Source organism: Oxyura jamaicensis, chromosome 1, assembly GCF_011077185.1.
Source record: "Oxyura jamaicensis isolate SHBP4307 breed ruddy duck chromosome 1, BPBGC_Ojam_1.0, whole genome shotgun sequence".
Taxonomy (NCBI): Eukaryota; Metazoa; Chordata; class Aves; order Anseriformes; family Anatidae; genus Oxyura; species Oxyura jamaicensis.
The window spans coordinates 90,892,624-90,913,842 of NC_048893.1; the positions used below are offsets into that span (position 1 = coordinate 90,892,624).

General features: G+C 39.1%; 1 protein-coding gene across 6 annotated transcripts in view; it reads right to left on the bottom strand.

Moving 5' to 3' along the window:
- Nucleotides 1-14,984: 14,984 nt before the first annotated feature.
- Nucleotides 14,985-21,219, bottom strand: part of GUCA1C (guanylate cyclase activator 1C) — an 83,425-nt gene continuing 77,190 nt past the window's right edge. For all 6 annotated transcript variants that reach the window (XM_035315113.1, XM_035315114.1, XM_035315115.1 and 3 more), the window contains 2 exons: nt 20,394-20,481; nt 14,985-17,265 (listed from right to left, as the gene is read on the bottom strand). In XM_035315113.1, coding sequence (XP_035171004.1) covers nt 17,135-17,265; nt 20,394-20,481 — 219 coding nt within the window. In that variant the 3' untranslated portion in view covers nt 14,985-17,134. The remainder of the gene's footprint in view (nt 17,266-20,393; nt 20,482-21,219) is intronic.

The window sequence follows — 21,219 nt, forward strand, 5'->3', positions numbered from 1 at the left end:
TCAGGCATTGAAATGGGTTGCCCAGGGAGGTGGTGGTGTCACCATCCCTGGGGATGTTTAAGGAGATCTTGGACATGGTGCTAGGGCCATGGTTTGGTGGGTGACATTGGTAGTAGGGTGATGGTTGGACCAGATGATCTTGAATGTCTTTTCCAACCTTTATGATTGGACTTGGGTCAAAGTATTGAGTGTCCACTGGTTTTGGCAACTTAATCTGAGGTGCAGAGAACCTGATTTATTCTGAGTAGGTACTGTTTTTAAAAGTCTTATTAATTTTATATAAAGATTTAAATTGTCAAAGCATAGCTTAAATCAAAGTGAATAGCAACAGAAAGCACGGAGAGTTTCTGCAAATCCATCCCCTCATCGGGGGATGAGAACCTATCCAAGACTACTCAAGTTAGGTGATAACCAGTGTGATTCTGGGTCTGAGGCAATTTGTTCTGCATTCATCCCAGTGGGATGAGATTGACAGATGTTGGGGTGCAATCTAGTTCATTGGTTTTGAATTACCAAGCTCATCCTTTAGAATCATAGAAATCATAGAATCATTAAGGTTGGAAAAGACCTCCAACATCATCCAGTCCAGCCAAGGTGTAACAAAAAAAAAATCCAAATGAATTCAAATCTTAAGAATCAAAGTCAACAAATATTAGGTAATGCCTAATGCCAGGGAATGTGTTTACGAAGCAATGTAGGGTATTAATCTGTAATCAAGCAAGAGAAGGGAACCAAGAAATAACAATGTTAAAACTTTGTTTTTTAAGGTCCCTATAAGAAACAGAGCATCTGTCATTGGTCTTGCATGACCATGAAGTTGGGAATCTTTTTCTTAGTGTTCCTCTGTATTTCCTTACGCATCTGTTGCTTGCCATGCCTTGCTTAATTATTGAGATTATAAATGAACAGGGAGTACCCATTCATCTTGCATTTACACAGCACTTACCATAACAACATCCTTGTTCTACTCCAACAGCAATACTTAACAACTCGTTAAAGCTATTTCTGAAATCACAAATAAGCTTAGTATTGGAAAATGTGTTTTGCAATCCTCATCTGAGTGGGGGTGGCTGGGCTGTAGAGATACAATTGTGCTATGTGCTGTGAGGAGACATGGGTCTTGGACAGTACCAGCAGAGAAACAAAAACGTCCCAGTCCTGCAGTCAGTCTGCACCCAGACTTCTGAGACTTTACTTTTAAATAGGTTCTCACTCTTGTTCTGCAAGAGGGGAGGGGCATACTGCTATCAGCAGGAAATTTCCTGTGGTGTGAAGACAGCCAGCATCTTTTTAATCTTATGATTAAATAAACATTTTTTTTTTTTTTTTGTGCTATAAGAGAGAATATTGTTATTTAATATGATCCAGAAACCCAGACATTTCAATACATTTTTTTTGGTCCCTGCGAAGTGTTAGAACTTCATCCTGTCTTCTGCCATTCTTCATTGAGTATGTCTGCAAAGAAATGTTTGACAGAAGATTTAACCTCAACTTCTTTTTAATTACGTGTGGCTCAGAGAAGAATAATTGGTAGGACAGAGTTGTATGTGCCATTGCTTACCCTGTGATGCATTGCCATGTGTAATTGTTTTATTCATGGTGTTTACATCACTCATATATTTCAGGACAGCTATGTTCTCTCTAGCTCATCAGTTAGCCTCGTCTCAAGCTGTATTATATCCCTTTAATCTTTTATTTTTTTATTATTTTTATTTTTTTTATATAAATCAAAACATCTGTGCTAAATGATTGTTTTTACTATTCTGCTCTGAACTCTCTCCAGTCAGTCAATATCTTTTACTACTTAGGCATCTGGAGTAGTAAATCATTTTCTGGAAGCAAGCTCTGAAGAACTATATAAAAAGGAATTTACACATTATTCTCTGTAAATGTTGATTTTCAGATATAGCCAAAACATTACATTGACTATCTAAATGGCAAACTCATCTCTCTTCAGTATATTTTGTTAAGATTACCTGCTGCTCTCACTCGTTGTACAGGGGAGTATGTAGGCATAAAATAACTAATCCTTTCCAGAAACTCTTACAGAGCTCAGCTTGTGTCAAGTCAGTGAATATAACGAGGCGTGAGGAGGCCATGCAAAACCACAGGGTGGTGGAGCAGGGAAGTAGCTGTAGGCAGGGAGAAAAGCTGGCCTGTGGGAAAGGCAGTGTGAGCATTCCAGGAAAGCACGGGGTACCTCAGCCTGTGCCTTCCCTGCTCTTGCAGATGTAGGACAGACACGGTATCATACTCCCCCATACTCACAACTCTATCCAGAGTCAGAAATCAGTTCCTTTACGTAAGGCAGTCCTCACATGAATGTCTCAGTTAAAAGAGTCAACTGGTTTCAAACCATAAACACACCCAAGCAGTCCATAACTGCTTTTATATATATAGTATAAAAACATCAGTGCCAAACCAACAGTTGGCCATCAGGAAGTCATCAAAAATCTTACCCATCGAGCCAAACAGTTTGCTGAGCTCCCAAACATAGTAATAGGCTGTGATAAATGACTGAGTCCCAAATAGGATTCCAATTAAAGTTTCTAATTCATTAAGCAAATAGAGGCGAGCAAACAGCACTGGGTGTGCCGGGAGTCTCTGCTCCACCAAGACACACACCTGTTACTTCAGGCAGCTGGTTTTTATGCTCCTAGACTAATACATATTCATCACTACTCCTAGAAAAGGCAGGGTTATTATAATTAGTTCCCAGAATCCGAACCCTCTCCCGGACACATGCGTATCAGTCTCTGGTGATCTCTCCAGGGGACGGTCGTGCTGAAGGCTCGTAGTCTTCCTCCCAGGCTTTGTCCTTCGCTCGTCCTTCAACTCTCCCTTTCTCCTGATCTGGTGATCTCTTTGCCGGATATCAGAGGCTTGCACAGCGTCCCATGCAAAAGTCAGCAGTTCCCTAAAAACTCCTTGGTTTTCTTATCTCCCAGACCCGAGTATTAATGTTCACCCTTCAAACCCCCTATTTACACAAATTGCTGGACCCTTCCTTTGCATGATACAAGAACTATGTACACTAATCACTCTGTTTTTCTTAGATAGGTTATATTTCATCATGTGGCCCTAGCATTGTTCCATACTGACACAAATCACATTAACACATTTCACAATCCCCCATTTCCTTTTTTCATGGTATTGATTTGTGTTTTCTTTTCCAATCGAGTCAATACTTGCCGAATTGGTACCAATTTTGGATCTTCTTTTGTTCTTATTATCATCAGGGATTGGGTTTTCCCTTCCCCTGCTTCTGGGTCAACAGTTACCACAGATATTTGCATTCCTTATATAACTGAGTGTATTAATCTGGTAAAACAGAGTATTAAACATGGAATTACTAACAACCCTCCACATATTCCCAATACAACTATCCCGATTCTAGTAAGCCAACCACTACCCATAAAGTCCCCCCCATAATTCTCTTAAATTGATTTCATTCCAAGTTTGAACTGGGACATGTGCAATATTTTTTCATTTCTATTTACAAGTTCATTCACAGCTTTTCCTTCACCATCAGTCTCTAAACAGCAGTTACTAAGGTTAAATTTTTACAGACTCCTTCTTCTTGTGCTAGCAAATAATCTAAAGCTAAGCGATTTTGATACAAAGCAGTTCTCATCTTGGTATTTTGTTCTGCAATTAATCCGAGTGCATCTCCGGTTTTATTCACAACTATTTCTACTACAGCTTGCAACCTAATTATTCTATTAAGCATATATATTGGAGTCCTGTTGCCCCAGGATCCGTCTTCTGCCCATGTAGCTGGATCATAATAGGTTATGATTCTCTCAGGAGGCCATTCGTCATCTTTCCAATTCCCAGTTTGTAAGCTTCGTTTATGGTGCCTTTCTCTTAGCTCATCAGCTTTGGTATACACTGGGACTCCTAATCGCTCTCCCCGATTTACGGGTAACAGGAAAAAACTGGGTCTTACAGTTCCTAATACACAGGATCCTGTCCAATTTTCTGGCAAATATGCATAAGCTAGTTTGCCACAAATCCAATAGTATCCTTCAGGGGTTGGGCAACCATTTGGTATGTTTGTTCAATTAGTCCAATTTCTAAATTGATTATTTATTTCCAGTGGGCTTCTCCATTCATCCCAGCTATTGAGTTTCATTCCATAGGTAACCTACTGGTCTTCCTTCGCTTTTCAGATTTTGCCAACAACTCCTTCCAATTATATTTGTTTGGAGCACCCACTGTTGTTTCCTATGACCCTTTCCCATTGTTTTCTATACTTGAGGATTGCTTATGTTGCTCTCCATAGCCTCCCATGGCCATCGTTCACCTTGATTTGTTCCACTACAAACATAACAATTAGTTACGTTCAGTGATTTAGCAATATTTTCAGCTAGACTTACAAATAGATTTTTAGCAACTGTGGGGATTTCGTATTTTACTCCTGTTTCCATTTCATGATAGAATGAGTTGAATAACAGCCTATGTTGCACTGACTCTCCTGCCCTTTCTTTGATTTCAATTTTGATAATTGCACCCGGGTCTTGTCCTTTTCCATATATTTTAAGTCCCATTTTTGCACACGGTTTCCAGTGTTCTAAATTATAAAGGATTATATTGACAGGGTTATAAGTCTGGTCTGTACAACTGGGGAAGCTTTTCCGTTTTCAATCTTGGCTTCTTATCCCATTCCCACACATTGCTGAGGCCATCCCCAACTGGGATCCATACTCCAACAAGCACAACCCCAATTTGAGCGTCCATGGTAATGGTAACTCCTGTCCCACGGATCATCTCTTACCCAATCAGTGTAACACGTAGAAGCCACTGTTCCACCCTTTCTAGGACAAATATACTTGGGCTGGTTACTATAGTATTTCCAACTCAGGCTTCCGCAATCAGTATATGGGTCTTCATCTGTAATATCACAGGCATCAAAGGTTATCGACACTGAGGTATTCAGGATGGTTACAACTTCACTTGTTCCAATTAATTTGCCTACTTTGGAATCTGTCTTAATTTCTACCCAATATTTATGATTACGCAAACATCAGAAATATAGTGGTATAATAAATGGTACTTATGAAAGCAGAGTTTTAGAGCCAATATTAAAATTTGCAGGCTCAAAACACCCACTTTTAATATTTAAACAAGTATTTCATACTACTGTTTGTTCAAAAATAGAGAAAATTTCTCAGTATCAACTGAAATAACTGGAGTGACTTTTGCTCCAAATCCTTCACTCTCTAGCATTTTGTAGAAGTATTTCCTGCCTGTATTGGGAAAGAACTGAGTGTCGTCAATGTGCTGAATGAATGCCACCACTCAACAGTCACATCATGGCTCTCCTACATAAATTTCCAACTGTTTCAAAAATACAGTAAGGATTCTTATCCTTGCTTGATAGATAGAAAACCTGAAGTACAGAAATAAGGGATTTCCCGGAGTTATGCATGTGATGCTGGCATATTGGTCAGTAGGCTGTCAGCATGTCCTAAATTCTAGTCTAACATCCTATTGCTTGACAGTATTGACATCTAACTAATTGTAGGTAATTCCCCGGAGTGCTCTCACAAACATCAGGATGGAAGGCTCTGGGTCTGTCCCCATTGTGCCAGTCCTCTTGAAGAATGCATGACTGTCTGCCACATGCCTTTCGGCCTTGCTTTGAAGGGAAGGAAGTGACCAGTCTGCATGTCCCAGTCCATTCCTGCTTGCTTGCACAGATGAATGATCACGATCAGATGCATTGGAAGCGATATCAAAGCATACTTGTCTGTAACAGAGGCCAGCAAAAGATGTGCTGTAATCAGTGTGGCTACCTAACCTCTGTCCTGTGTAGGCAGATTAAATTGTTTTAAAATGTTTGAACACAGCACCCATTGTCATCGATGTCATTCTGTTGATCACATCAGCGGGAGTGAAAAATAAAGCCACATTTACTCAACAACAAATATTGGCAGCGCTTCTGAAACAGGCCAAGGTCTTATTGAAAAGAATATTGATTGAGCCAAGAAAACATCAAGCAGTTATAAAAGTTTAATCATATTCTCATTCAAGCCTGCCTTCAGTGCCAGGAATTAAAATTCTCACATCTCCTGAGGATGGAAGATACATTTCCATAATGGTCTGTAAGTTCCAATGCTCTGCATCTGTACTGAACGGTAGAATTATTCATTGCAAATGATTTAGCTGAGATACATAGCCCTTTTGACTGCAAGCATACAAATTATGCATAAACAAGCTGTGATTTTTTGAATTTGTTTCCCATTTGCAGTTGTTCAACAAAGAGCTGGGCAAACAAGTGTTAGCCCTCAAGGTATTTTTGAACTGGTCAAAATAAATATTTGGTCTGCATCATTCAAGAGCATATGCCTGGTCACTTGAACCAGATGAAATTATAGCTGTTCCTCAGCTAGAAGAGATTAGTTGCATTAAAATGATGTGTACATATCCTTATTAGAAAATTGCTCATTAACATTTGCATTTGCTTGAGAGAACTACAGTATGCAGAGAGTAAAAGGGCGTTTTCAGAACGGCATACTTTGACACAAGCATTGCTGTGGAGTCTGGATAAAGAAGCATTATGTGGTTTAAGAGCACAGAAGAAGTTGGTGCTCGTCAGGAGAAAACAGGAAATGGTTTTGCTGGGCTGCAGTTATGAAGGTTCACACCTTTCTAAGCTAGACTTGCTGCTGTGGAGAACAAAAAGAAAACAGAGCCGTACCTCAGCACTTGTTTCACCTCCTCCTTTTTCAGCTCTCTGCTTCTTGTACAGTTGTGGCAAACTTTATGGAAGTCATCTCTCACCAGCTCTGTCCTGCAAGCAGAGATGTGAGCATAGCAGGGGCAGCAGTAGCTCAGCAGCTTCCAAACAACTGCAACTGTAACATTAGCAAGGAAGGTAATGCTGCGCAGGGTGCGAGCACCCCTTTTTGCCCCCACGAGCCCTCGAGCACACTACTGTATGGTCAAGGGTTTTGGTGTAGCTAAGTTAGAGTTGGGTGACTCCCACAGGTTGTAAAATTGCCTTATATCCTACCCAAAATAAGGTGCACGTGTGTGAGGATCCTTCTTCTGCTACAAACCCGGTAAAAATTCATGGCTACGAACATGGAAGAGTTAAACCATCTAGACATGAAGCCTTCAGTTTTCTTTGGGTGGCTTATCACTTTTGAAGTTGCCTTGGTGTGTGGGACTCTGAATTTCTGATCTTCCTCTTCCTTGTCCCCTGCCTTCTTCTGTGGGATCTCTTCAAGCAATTGTGAAGTTATTTCATACATGAAGATGGCTTTAAAATTAAGACAAGATCTGTGTGAAGGTGGTTGGAAGATTGGGTTGCAGAAAAAAAAAAAAAGATGGGGATGGATAAAGACTTGGTAGCAAAGTGCTAGGGCAGAAAATGAAAAATTGTTGCACATGGGTAGTGGTAGCCTGCGTGGAGGTGGGTAAAAATAGGAGGAGGGCCAAGAGGAACAGAGGAAGCCTGGAAAACTTCCTTGAACTCTCAAGAGATGGTTCAAGTGGGGATGCTTGGAGGCTCTTTTCTCAAGACATGAGGAAGAACTACATTTCTTTTGCTTTTGAACTACAGTTTTTTTTTTTTTTTTTTTTTTTTTTTTTGGAAAAAAATAATCAGGAAGATTTAGACTCATTCCTCTCCCAGTTTATCTGGGAAGGAAACAGTCAAGTGCCAAGTGAAGAGCATAGGGTTTTGCACAGCTGCTGTGTCCTGAGGCACCCTGCCTGCTTTCACTCACCTCCTCTGCCATCTAACACTCATAGATTTGTACCGGAGTACCACTAACTCCAGCTGAGCACCTGCTACACAAGCCAGGACAGTGTTTCCTAGTGTCACCTCTGCTTAAAAAAAAAAAAAAAAAAAAAAAAAAGGTAAGATCATAGGTGCTGGGAAGGAACAAAGGAGCTGTTAAACAAAAGTTTCTATCTCCTGCTTAAATGTCTTAAAGGCCTTTGGTGATACCATAAACAGATTAGCAGCATGTGGGAGAACATACAATGATCAGGAATCCTATACAGATACAGATTAGGATTACTTTTAGAGTGGAAATGAGAGCTGGATTTATATCTGGTTACTATAAGCTTTTTCAGTAATATAGTCATGTTAATTTCAAGAAAAGGGTCCTTTAAAAAAACATTTGCCTTCATTCAGGCTTTTCTAACTTTGCACTCATTTTGGTATGGTATCATAAAAACATGTGGAGATAGATCTGTCGCCAAATACTCATCTCATAAACTCCACAAATGCTAACTAACACCATCTGTGGCAATTTTTACTGCAAATTATCCCAATATGGGAAGTGTTTCTTCAGTCCGATAAGCAGAGCCTTGCCATGGGAATAGTGTCACAAGGCCTCTTTGCACTGCAGCTCGCATTTCCAGATATCTGTTTTAGATATATATGAAAGGATACTTTATTATCTCTTCGCAATAAACAGGAAAGTTCATCTTCTGAGTGCGCCTTGAATGTCAATGCAAAGCAGAAATCAAAGAAATCAAAATAAGCAGCGAGAGTAGCACATCTGTGGGTAAACAGTTTCTCCAGCAAGATGCTACTCCCCAGATGCCAGAAAGCCATTTCTATCTGTCCTCTCCTGCTCTCTGCCAGGGTTTGACTCCGTCTCCCTTGAGCTACCATTACTACTTTGGGTAAATAGAGGAAAGCAGAATGAATATATACGGGAAAAAAAATAAGCCACAAGCAGACTGAAACTGTGGCAACAGGACAAAGACAGGGACAAACAAGCCATCATGCTCCATTCATATCTGACTTGCTTATGTTATACAAATATTTACATCCCTACCAACAGCAGACGGCCACATCACAAACATACATTGCCATCATCACTGTCATGAAAAACTCTGGGGGCTGTGAGGGGGCTATGCTTTGAGGGCTTCTCTGCCAGCTGAAGCAATTCTATGGATTATTTGTTGTACTATTTTCTGCTAGCTTGTGTACCTGCAGGGCATGCACTTATGGCCATCTCTTACACCCCCCCCCCCCCACTATGAGCTCTCTTTTATCATTGATCAGCACTTACCTTCAGTCCTGGGAGCAGCTTCTTGGCTGTTTTGTGCATTTGGCTTCTATTCAGACACCTGGCAGCATTTGGCACTTTTTGAGACAGGAGGCAGAGAAGCTGACAGCAGAGCACATCCTATATCTGAATAGGCACAAATGTGTGTTCTGAAACGATCAAAACCCACGAGGAAATACCAAATTAAGATTTATAATTGTGTTCTCCAGAGGCATTCACTAACCCTGGCAGGCAGAACACATCATTTCTGGAGCCTCCCTTTTTCTTTTCAGAGCAGCATTATGCCCTTCTTTTGTTTGATTGTTCATATCAACTTCTTTAGACAGTAATATTGATGCTATGGACACAAGTGCTTTCTCTTTCCATTGTCCTGGGAAAGTCAGCTCTTAGCTTAGATGCTCAGGAATCTCACCAGTTTGGATACTTTGGAAAAAAAACGACTGATAATTAGGAAGCTTGGATTTTTCATGTATTTGTTTTCCCTGTGCACTTTGAAGTCCTAGAGAAGAGCCTAAACTTTCTTGGAAAACTGAAGAAATTCTCGGTTTAGAATAGTAGGTAGGTAGTTCTGGTCACAAATTATCACTTGTGTTTTGTGAGCTGTTTGATGTTTACTATTATAGAATGTTGTTAGAAGTCATTTAATTAGTTAGAAGATCACTGAATTATTATGATAATCACCAGAAGTTGTTTGCTAGCTGACACCACCATTAGAGGCTGAGCTGGTGAAGAGGATATCATCGGAAAGACTGACCTAATTAGAAACTAGTTCAAGACCCTCTTTTGACATAGCGAACCTTTAGCATATGAAAGGAACAATGCAAGAGCAATACAAAAAAACACTTAATTACAATTGTTCAACTTCTTCCTCAAAGTATGAGCAGCTTTTTAAAAGTGAGCTGTGTTTTAAATTTGAGAGGTTTTGAAATCCTGCAGGACAGAATGAGATTGTCAAATACATGTAATTTAAATAAAAAGAGGAGGAAATGCATCAACTCCTCCTATATTGTCCAAAATTATTAAAACTATGTGCCAGAGGTACACTACCAATGCAAAAAAAGAAAATAAAAAAGCCAAACCAAAAAACAAGCAACCCCACTACCCCTCTAAAAAACAACCCTCCCCCAGTTCTTATTGTGCCTATATCTCTGTGCCTAAAGCTGTATAGCAGTTCAGTTCCTTTTAAAACATACAAAAAAAGTTCCAGTTCTTTCCATAAATATTTAATTGTTTTTAACAGGAAAGTAATCATGGCTTTATTATTATTATTATTATTATTTTTAAGTATTCCCAGAATACTTATTTCATTCTTTCCCTACACCTGTCTGCAGTAGCCCATAGAAACACTGTACTGCATAAAAGGTTAATAAGATGCGGAATAAATCAAGAATTTGATATATCTTTATTTTATATGAAGAATTTCTGTTCCAGTTTGCAATCAATGGGATCATTGACTTTCATAGGAACACAAAGGCTCCGTAAGACTGCATTCATTTAGCATTCTGAGTGTACTTTAGCTTTTCCAAGAAAGGTAGAGTTTAAGAGATGTGTAATTACTATGGTCAAATTACTATATTCAAAAACCGAGAAGACTAGATGCCTGATGGGAAAGGAGAATGGAATACCAAGCATTTTCACCGTTGATATTTTACCAGTTTAAGTTGTGAAAAGCAATGTTTGAGTATCATTGCCATTCAGAAGGTGCTTAGCAACCTGGGAAAAGAAGTTAATGTGCTTCGTAAGAAACAGTTTTCCACAGCGTGCAAAATTCTACTCTGTCTTAAACAAACACACTTGCTGGCACCCTGATAACTTGGACAACTAATTAAAATCATCTAAAGAGGAATGAAAAAAGGTAAGTTTGTTTTGCTGGGCTGTTGGACCTCGTCTTTGAAGAAAGAGAAGACATCTTGAGTGGTTAATTCCTTTGGTATCTGAGAAATAAAGTGCAATGAGCACTTAATTCGAAAATAGGCAGAAAAAAATGCTTGTGCAAATTATCACTGTTTCAATACCCTGTTTGTGACATTACTAATCTGATTATTTCTGAATGCTAGACTGTCGCAGAAGGCAATTTTGGTTTGACTTTTTAGCAGGAGACTGGTGTATACAGGGCAGAACGTTACCTCGTTTGAGTTCTTCCTTCATTTGGTGCATTTTGGTAAAGGTTTTTAATTTCGTTAGGGCAGCAAGGCATGATAAATCTCAGCTCAAATGAAATACTATTTACCTTCTGTTCAAACTGAGCTACAGTGAGCTATTGTAGAATGAACCAAGTTAAGTATAGAATCATAGAATCATTAAGGTTGGAAAAGACCTTCAAGAACATTGTGGCTGGCTTGCTCACCACAGATGTGATGTAACCGCTGAGCACAGGGGTTCATGCAGTGCTGACAGAAAAACTGAGCCTTGCTGATACCAGAAGAAGGGTAAAGCCTTACTGCAGAACTTGTGGGCGGTAGAACTCCACCACAGAACAATACCAATGCTTAAAACAGCCAGTAATGTCTTTATTTCTGGCATTTCAATAGTCAGATTTATTACATCTGAACTCACAAATAGTAAACAGATAAATATAAATCAGCTTTAGACAGTTAGCCGTTATGAAAAATGCATCTACGCTTTTATGTTGGCAAAACAGCAAATGTTTTTATAATGGACAGTTCCAAGGCACTTGGTGTGCTGATAGCATTTTATTTTTATTTTATTTACTTTACTTATAGAAAAGGAATGGTTTCTTGAAGAATACTGGAGAGGAATGGCATAGTATCTGAAAACTCTGTGCTGGTGGACAGGTGACACTTTCAGTGGTGCCAGTGAGAGCCCCCTCCTCTGTGACCCCAGGACCACAACCCTATGGGCTAGCTGGAGAATGACTGGAAAGGACAGGAACTTTGGTGGCCATTTCACATTCAGTTCGCCAGTCATTAATCCTCTGGCCATTTCTGCTGCATCCAGCAGAAAGGTTTATTATATTCTGCTTGGTTTTGCCTGCAGGCTGCTCCCTGACGGTGTGTGGTAAGGCAGGGCCTCCCAACCAGGCCCTGCTGCGCGGGGGGAGCCCTGACAAAAGCTGGCTGAAGAAAAAAGCCTTCTCCTGTACAAGAAATGGCACTTAATGTGTTTACATATTGGCCTTTTACCACATCACACCAACAGTTTTAGTGAACTGGAAATGCGGCCCAGCTCAGAAGCTGCCTTTGCACTTCCCATTTTGCCTGTTGTGTATAGCAGCTGTGGTTTGCTGTTTCAGCACGCCCATGGTGAAGATGGCAGCTGGCTTTTCCACTGAGGTGCAGGCAGAGCACCCTGTCTTGGGGGAGTGTGAAAGTGCTCTCTAAAATCTAAAACAACAAAAAACAGAGGGCAAGAAAGTGCTGGAAATGGGCGTCATCCTGACCTCAGCCTCAAGCATGATGAGGCTCGTGAATGGCAGGGCCTGAAGCATTGAACAAATAAAACATGAACATGGTTCTTCACAGCCTGAGTCTTTTCTTTTCCATACTTTAATATTTGGCTTTTCCTCTACAGCATGCTCCTTATGGGACAAAGTTATGACAGCTTGACGTTCCTTCACGGGGCCTGCAACCCTCTGTTTTTTCTACCTCTTCAGCATTCCTCCTGTGCTTATTTTCACCATGGTCTTGTAGGACATTCTGTGCCTCCTTCCCTTCTACCCTCCCAGCCTCTTCAGTATTTTGTGAGGGACATAGTGGTAGTTTATTTTTTTTATTTTTTTATTTTTTTCCCTCTAAGCAGTACAGCTTTAAATGTGACAAGAACCTCAAACCTTATTTAAATAACTAGAACTTCAAACTGGAAGCAATTGAATTTGATGATTTTACAACTCAAAAGATAGTATTTCATGACAGTTTTGATTATAGGCATAACAACTCTGTAGTTAAGAGTCTTAAATTCTCTCTCAGCTCTACTGCAGAGACAGGGAAAATAAAAACTAAGTGGAGATACAGGAAAACACTTAGAAAAAAAATTCTTTGTCAAATAAGTTACCTTTGACAGCTGTACTTTCTCCCACATGGCTGTTGTAGGCGAAAATCAGTGCATGACATAACTTTTCAAGTCCATCCTTCTGCCTTCAGAGTCACGAGCCAGACGTTTGTCTTCTGCTCAGTGTTCCAGTCAGACTGTAGAAGTAAAAGGGTCCCTGCCTGCTACACATACCAGCCAAACCATGGCTCCCTTCCTAATCTTTAGATCAGGAGTTGTCAGGTCACTGGAGACCAAAGCAAGGGTTCACCAAAGCTTTATTATTAGTGTAGAAATGTTAACGATGCAAACAGTTGGGTAGGGACTAGAGAATAGAGCCTGTTCCATCCAGCAGCTACATTTTGCCACATTAAAAAACCTGTCATTCAGCTACTTTCTCCCTCAGCTTTCTAATAAAGGCCTGTCAAAAAAGTACAGCGTAAAGCTATGTGTTTCCAACTTTTGGAATATTATTCTATATTTAATAGAATGTTTAAAAATTATATTTAAAAATCCCTCCTTAAATTCGTCAGTAGCTTCTATAACCCCTCAAGACTTTTTGTATATATTGAGCCAGTTTTTTCAAATAAGTGGACATATGTCCTAACACACAGGGAACCCGAGGCTTGAATATTTAGCCATTATGCTCTACGTGATACAGCTAATCTTACATAAGGTCAAAAATTAAATGCAGTTACGATATCTTTTCCACACCACAGCAAGCTTTCCTCCCACTTTGTCAGGGATGCATAACTATGGCATAAGGTTTAATCATGCCTGTTAATGCTTAAGCAATTTCATATCTATAAGAAAAGGTAATTTTCTTGTCGCTTTGAATTCCCAGATTCTCAGAAGAAAAAGTGCCTATTTATTTTTCTAGCATATTAAGCTACCAGAATAGAAAAGGAGATAATGTTAGGACAATTATGAATTGTTAGAAAAAGAGAACTGTCATACTAATTACCTTTAGTTGTTTGGATGCAATAAAAAGAGCATAATGTCAAAAGGATTTCTTAACAGTAAAAGAGCTTATATTAGAAGAGAAACTACCAATTACCCTGTTGATTGGCTAAGCTCACCCAGCTGCACAGAGTGAATTTGAAACCTGTGGTTCTTTCCAAGGTGAATACGGTGACAAAACGATTAGCTATTCTCAGGGCGCATTTATCCTAACTAAAACCTACCCCCCTGTGATGATGATATAGGCAGCCCAGCTTCTCCAGACTTTCACAGCTGGCATCTGCATCAGTCTTGTTGACAAAGACATTTCTTGAGAGCATATGCTATAATGTGGTTTTTTTTTTTTTTTTTTTTTTTTTTTTTCCTCCCATGCAGGGTTTTGTAGCAAAAGATCGGTGGCTCATCGCTACCTCTTAACCACTTACATATTTGCTAAGGGGTAAATGTAATGTGAGCTAACATTTGGCTTGCTTTTTTCTTTTCTGCTGTCTATTAAATCAGCAATAAGCATTTGAACAGACAGGTCAGCTTACAATATTTCTTCTTTACTACAAAGCAGCTGTGCCATGATGAGCTGCAGCTTCAGGTTGTTTCAGAACAAGACTCTGGGGAGTCAAATTAGACAGTTTTTGCACGTGCCATCTGATTTCTCTGATACATTCAATGAACACCTGACAAGTTTAAAAGACTGAGATCAGTAGAAAATTGTGACCGCAATGCATTTATCTCAAGCACCTGTACATCGAATAGTGCTTAAGTCATTAAAGGAAACTTACACAAACCTAAATGGAATCTTGTGAACAGCCCCCAAAATGTGTGGAATTATTGTAGGTAAATATTTTAGGAAAAGTGCCACAATGTTTACATTAAACAGAAAAGGCACTTTTTCTTAATTATATAGGTTTCTGCTAAATAATTTTGTATTGAAGTGTATGAAGTGAGCATGTCAGGTACTCCTTTAAAATTTAGTTTCACACCCACACAAAAAAAGAGACTAAGAACTTTCTTACATACATTATTTTTTAATACAAAACAGCACTCCCCTTGATTTGGTAATTCCCGTTGTATAATTACAGTTACACAGAAAAATTAGGCAGATTTAAATGGAAATACTCTCTTTTAAAATCCGTTTATTGAGAGAGAGAGAGAGAGAGAGAGAGCAATATACATAGACAGTAGTCACGTTTTAAAGTCAGAAACTTCATTATTTTAAAAGCAACAATCCAAAACACAGCTGTTTCTGTATACCCAAGTTGCTTAGATTGGACCACTGTATTTTAAATATTTTAGAACCAGTTCTGAAGACGACCATCCTCACAGAATCTAAATGCAAAACAGTAGATAAAGAAAAGTGATTTTCTGAAGTCTAGGTGTGAGAAAACTGATACTGACAGTGAAATATTAATCTGTCAATGATGAATAAATACAAGAACTTAAAGTTCGAACCCAACAGCAATCTCATACATCATTCTCTTTTTTGGGAAAGGATATAAAAGATTCAAATGTCAGAACTATAATGTCAGAACTGTTTATAATGTCAAGTAATGCTTCTTGCATACTTTTAGTATATTCCATTGATCAAACCAGAACCTGGGATAATAATTGCAGATGATGGAGCACATTTCTATGCAAATGGACACAGATTTGTAGTGACTTAGGAAAAAACAACAACAACAACTTTTTCATATTTAAGTCTTAATAAGTGTTTCCTTCAACCTGCACCTACCCATGCACAAATGATTTTGCGTTAAGCTGATGTTTCTAACAGCATCTAGTATTAGTGTGTTGCCTTCAGAGCACTGCCAGCCAAGGAGAACTTATTCTTACAACATAATGTAGTGATTTGATAGAACTGGTTGCAGACTTGAGAGAGAATCCACCCCAACAGAACCGGAGAGAGCTATGATTTTCCCTTTTCAGACAACTCGTGCAGTTAACATTTCAGCTCAAAGAATTAATCTTGTTTGTTAGAAAGTAAGGTTGAGTTGTTTTTAGCTTGGTTTCCTAAGAAAATGAGACGTATGTGACCATGCCATCTGTGAATCCCTCTCTGTACACCTAACAGCTACCACATTCAGAGATGATTGCAACCCAGTTTGAAAGAAGGTAGAAGTCTCAGAGAGACTAAATTGCTAAAAGCTTTTCCCAGGTATCTGGGCAGGACAAAAATACCATAATACTCCCTGTCAGGGGAAGGCAGGAAGAATTCAGCTGTTAAACAGTCTGTTTGGCAGATGCCAGCAGTCCCATCAGCATGAACTAGTCGTCATGCATCTTACCTTTTGTCTCATGAAGCCGTGGCAGAGCCCAGTGAAAATGAACTGTTTTGCAAAGGAGGACATACAAATCAAAGGACACATCTCTGTGAAACCAGGTGATATTTGTTCCAGTGCTTACAAAATTATTTGTTTTAAAAAAGTCTTTGAAATTCTAATGCTACTCTACAAAGATAACAAAATTTCATCCCAGTGCTTCGATAAAAGTTAATTTGAAAGAACAGTAACTGAACCTTGTGAAAAACATCAAAACATTGTGTTATTTTAATTTACAGATGTAATGAAATCAAGAGTGGTAGATGGTTTGTTAAAGAGGATGCACATCTCTGGAATATTGAGCTGACTGAGGTGTTTCCCAGAAAATCGACTCTGATTTTGAGCACTGATTAGATCAAATGTTAAGTTAATACAAGCCAGGCTTTGTTCTTAATTGGCCCTAATAGGAGCCAATCCTACCTAAATGTTTATTGCCACATTTTAGATAGCAGGTTAAAGAATCTGTATTTAAAAGAATAAACTTAATAATTCTCTGTTTTCTAGAAAGGTTGCATTTTGTGATATTGTCACTGGTTTATTGATTATTCTTAGCAGTTTTCATAGAGACCAAACAAGTTATTTGTACTGCATCAAACATCTTTTCTATTATACGTGGGCAAAGGTTTGTGTTCTGTAGCTGCCACAGTCCTTAGCGAGAGACAGAATATAGAAGAGGAGAGATGTGGAGTCAAGAGTGAAAATTGCAAGGGAGAATTATTCCTGGAGCTGAGTGATTGGTATTGTCTGGGCTGGTTTTGACACCATCAAGCTCTCTGAATATATCAAATATTATTTTCCTTGAAACAATGACAACAGATGCCACATCCGTCATCGAATCCTTCAGACGCTGTGCCGCCTGCCGCTCTGTATGACTTTGAGTACGTTGGAAAGGTCAAAACTTTTTGTAATCAATTCCATTAGGTCCTCGTCTCTTTCCACACCACTGATAAACTCTTCTAAAGTCAGCTCCCCTAAAAGGAAATCAGATACTCCTTAGGAATCAAGGAATGCAGCAATCGCTCTCAACCCAACATGAGGCCAATCATGCCAGGTTGCATCCCCCAAGAAGATTCCCTGTACTTCTCTGCTGATATGCAAGTGCAGGAAGAATATTCTCATATGTTTTCCTATTTTGCATCAGATCTTGGAACTCAGAGTTGCTTTTCTTTGTTAAAACAGATCAAACGCCACTTTCACAGAAGTCTAAGACAACTATTAGTGCTTAGCATCTTCGATGACAGATGTGTGGGGAAAAGGGCTCTAATGAAGGGTTCATTCTGGCATAATTTAGCTGCATGGAGCTATTCTTACCAAGCTAACTGGAGTTTATGTTATAGGCGGTTTTAACAGAGATTAAGGGATGATTTGTTGAGGATTACCAAGCATATCCCCTGTGTTGACTACAAGGATTATGTAGAGCCAGGATAAGATGATGAAAAACATCAGTTAAGTGGTTTGATTAGAGAAATTCTTCCAAGCAACTGAAATGGTCGTGATTTTTAAGATTTGTTGGGAGTGTGTGATTTTTTTTGGACTCGTTCCAAAATCAGGTAATACTTTGGAAATTGCGAGACAACTTCCTTTTTGCAGGAACAGGAATACCATTTAACATTCTTCTTCTTCTCCTGCTTACTTCCCTGGCAGCAAAGGCAAAGACTAGTCCTAGGCATCTGTCTGCTGGCAAGGTACACTGGAGTGTACACGATTCTCTGGCTAGAAATTATTCCAGTGATACTGTTTTTGTTTGAGAGGGGAAACAGGCCTTGGTTTAAGAGAAAGAGCGATTCTTTCCTCTTATGTTTTTTTTATGAAAATCATAAAAATGATTGATTTTTTTACTGAAATAAGAAATTGAAAGAGGCCAGGCAAAAAGAAACCTGCTGGATGACTTAGGGCCCTTGCATTCTGGGGCCCAGCAATTTAAATCACGTACACTTATGGTAAATGCTTAAGGTAAATGAATTTTAGCTATTTTCACATTTAAGTGGTCCCTGCAGGTTTTTTTGTTTCTGTTTTGGTTTCTGTTCATGGGAACTTTGGAAGCTTAATGTGATTGAAAACCAAAAATGATCATCATGTGAAGAATTTGAAAATGACCCATCAGCAATAAAGGCTGCTTCCTCTTTTGTCATATGGTCCCCACTGCACTGTGAGCAGGCTCACGTACATGCTATGTGAAAAGAGCCCCTCTGACTCAAGACCTGGCTCTTAGGCTGCAGTGAGAGGAGTAACACCCTCTCCAGAGGTTGATGTACAGTGTCCTGAAGATGGTCACTCCTCCCCTATCAACCCCAGTGCCCTCATATAATCCCAGGAGCGGAGCCAGAAGGAGCTGTCTCTGCACACTTGTTTGCATCCTTCTGCTTTGCTATTCATCCACTCACTTGTTCAGATCTTTCCCCCATCCCAGAAATTCCTCTTACTTCCCATCTCCTCCCCTCTTTGTCACCTTTCACTGACTGGAATGTATGAGTAGGGTTCCTGGACTCGTCAGAGGGACCTGCTGCATTGCTTTCCTGCTTATGCCGGTCTCAGTCATCAGAACCGGACTGTCTGTTTCATGGTCTGTCCATTCCCTTCAGCTGGTCTTGATTTTCCTCTTTTGATCCCAGGGCTATATATTTCAAATTAACAATACCAGAATGCAAGTGCACAAAGAACACTGCAGTTACCAGCGAAACGAAGTTATGCTAGCATGTCCAGGCTCACTGGGACTGTGATGAGCCTGAAATTTCCTTCAAGGAATGAAAATAAATTGCAGGGCCATCAAGAGATTTGTTTTAGGGATTGCTCCCTGCTGCCATGAGATTATTTCTTGTACTTTAATGTGAGGAAGGCCATCACAACTTATTTGTCTATTTACTTTTATTTATTTATTTTATTTTGTTTTTAATAAGCAGCTACAAGGAGGTAGCATAGCTTAAGATAAACTTAGAAAAATCTGTCCCATTTCTCAGGCTGAGTTAGTCCTGCTGCTTTGCAGCTATTTAAAAAAGTATCTAGTTATGGAAAACAGTTTGAAATTGGAGTATTATGAAGAAGATTCTGAATAATTCATGTTCTGGTATCTCATTGCTAATATTGAAGACACAAGTTATTTTTTAGCTGATGGTCTAGCTCAGATACAACTATTACTCGGAAGTAAACATATGGTCAAAGCAGGGGTCAAAATAAAAATTATCATAGTATTGGGGTTACATTCTAGATTATGACTATGTTGTTTGGAGTCTGTAATTTGCCCAAAAATGGACCAAACAGGTGGGAAAAATGTTCTACCAGTTATTCATATGTATCACAAGATCACTATTTATATTCTGATTATATATTGCAAACAGCTTCCTTAAAAATAACTTTAATACACCAAATGAGACCTCAAAAAAAAAAAAAAAAAAAAAGAACTAACAAAAAAAGTCACAAATTTTTGGCTGGGATCTGATCTTGCTCTGCAATGCTTTCCTATCATTTCTAATTTGTCAATTACTACAGTGGTTGCTGGTAGAAGGAGCATTTTCATGGTTAGGAATACTAGGAATAGGAGGAAGACATTCAATGTGTGACAAGCTTTTTACTAGAAATAACTTGAGAGCAGTGAATTGAAGTCTTAGTTTCCAATTATAAGTCCAAATGGCTTAATCTAGTTCTCTTGAGAAAAAACAATAGCATGTGTCTTAGCGTGTGTTAACATTCAGACATCAAGAGACATGCACTATGCTGTCCAACCTTTCAGACATTATAGGGCATGTGCAACCATGCATCTTAGTTGGTTTGTGTATTCAGTTTAGGTAGATTAAGCCATTGGGGATATACTGAAAAAACACCTTATTTTCGCTGTGCAACCAAAGCACTGTCATCTTGGATGAACAGTGCAAGACCTTCGTGTTTTAGCCACTATTGGATATAATTCCTGTGCCAATTTAATAGAGGCAGCTGATTTACAAATCATTGTAAATTGGGATAAGTATAAGCAAAGAAGAACAGACAGGTTTTCAGTTTATCTAAAACAGTCAGTTCTTCATTAGCGTGTTCAACTCCTCTCCTTACCCTACACTCTTCCATGGGGAAAAACCCCTGCCATTACCAAGAAAACCTAGATTCTTACCGTCATTGTTCACATCTATCTTCTGAAATATCATGTTCGTGAATTCTTCAGCGGACATGTTGGTGTGTCCATTAATAGCCTGGATAGCCTGAAGACAGAAACGCAGAAAGTTCTTTCAGACTTTTTTCCTTCAAGCTGTGAAAACAATACACTGGCAACTGCAGTAATTGGGATGCAGCTCTTTAGTTCACCAACCCTTTCAAAATCGCTAAATAAATAGCTATTTCAAGTAAATCTTCAGTAATGAGGATTGGAAATTTAATTAACATAACACCGCCTGAAGATTACAGACCTCATTTACATATCTCTGAAGGTCTTCTGAAACCGTGTGGCACCTCTGTTCTGCAATACACTTTAGATTCCACACCAGCATTTTTATCTCACCCTAGAGAGTTCTGTGTGTTGAGAGAGTGCCCTATGCTCTGTGTGATTTAAATATAGTATTATTTTTCACAGCTGAAAGCACATGATGAGAAAGCCTAAGTCATTTTTCTATTAAAAAATGTTTAACTCAGTAATCACAAATAAAGTTAGACCAGCAGTCCTGAAAGTTGGCAGAATTTACTTGTCCTCCAAAGAACTTAAGTAATCTCCTTCTGTTTTTTCTGTGGCAAAAGTATCCAATATTTGGAGTAAAGGTATAAATGAATACCTTTGCAAAACTGTGTCCCATTCACTGAGACAATCATTTTTGCATTATGGTGATCATTCTGGCCAATAAAGAAGGAGCCTATATGTTAATAACCGTCAGCCCATGTGTTTACACAGTTGGACTCAGAATCAATATCACAATTAGTGACTGAGAAAATAGGTACATATCTATGTA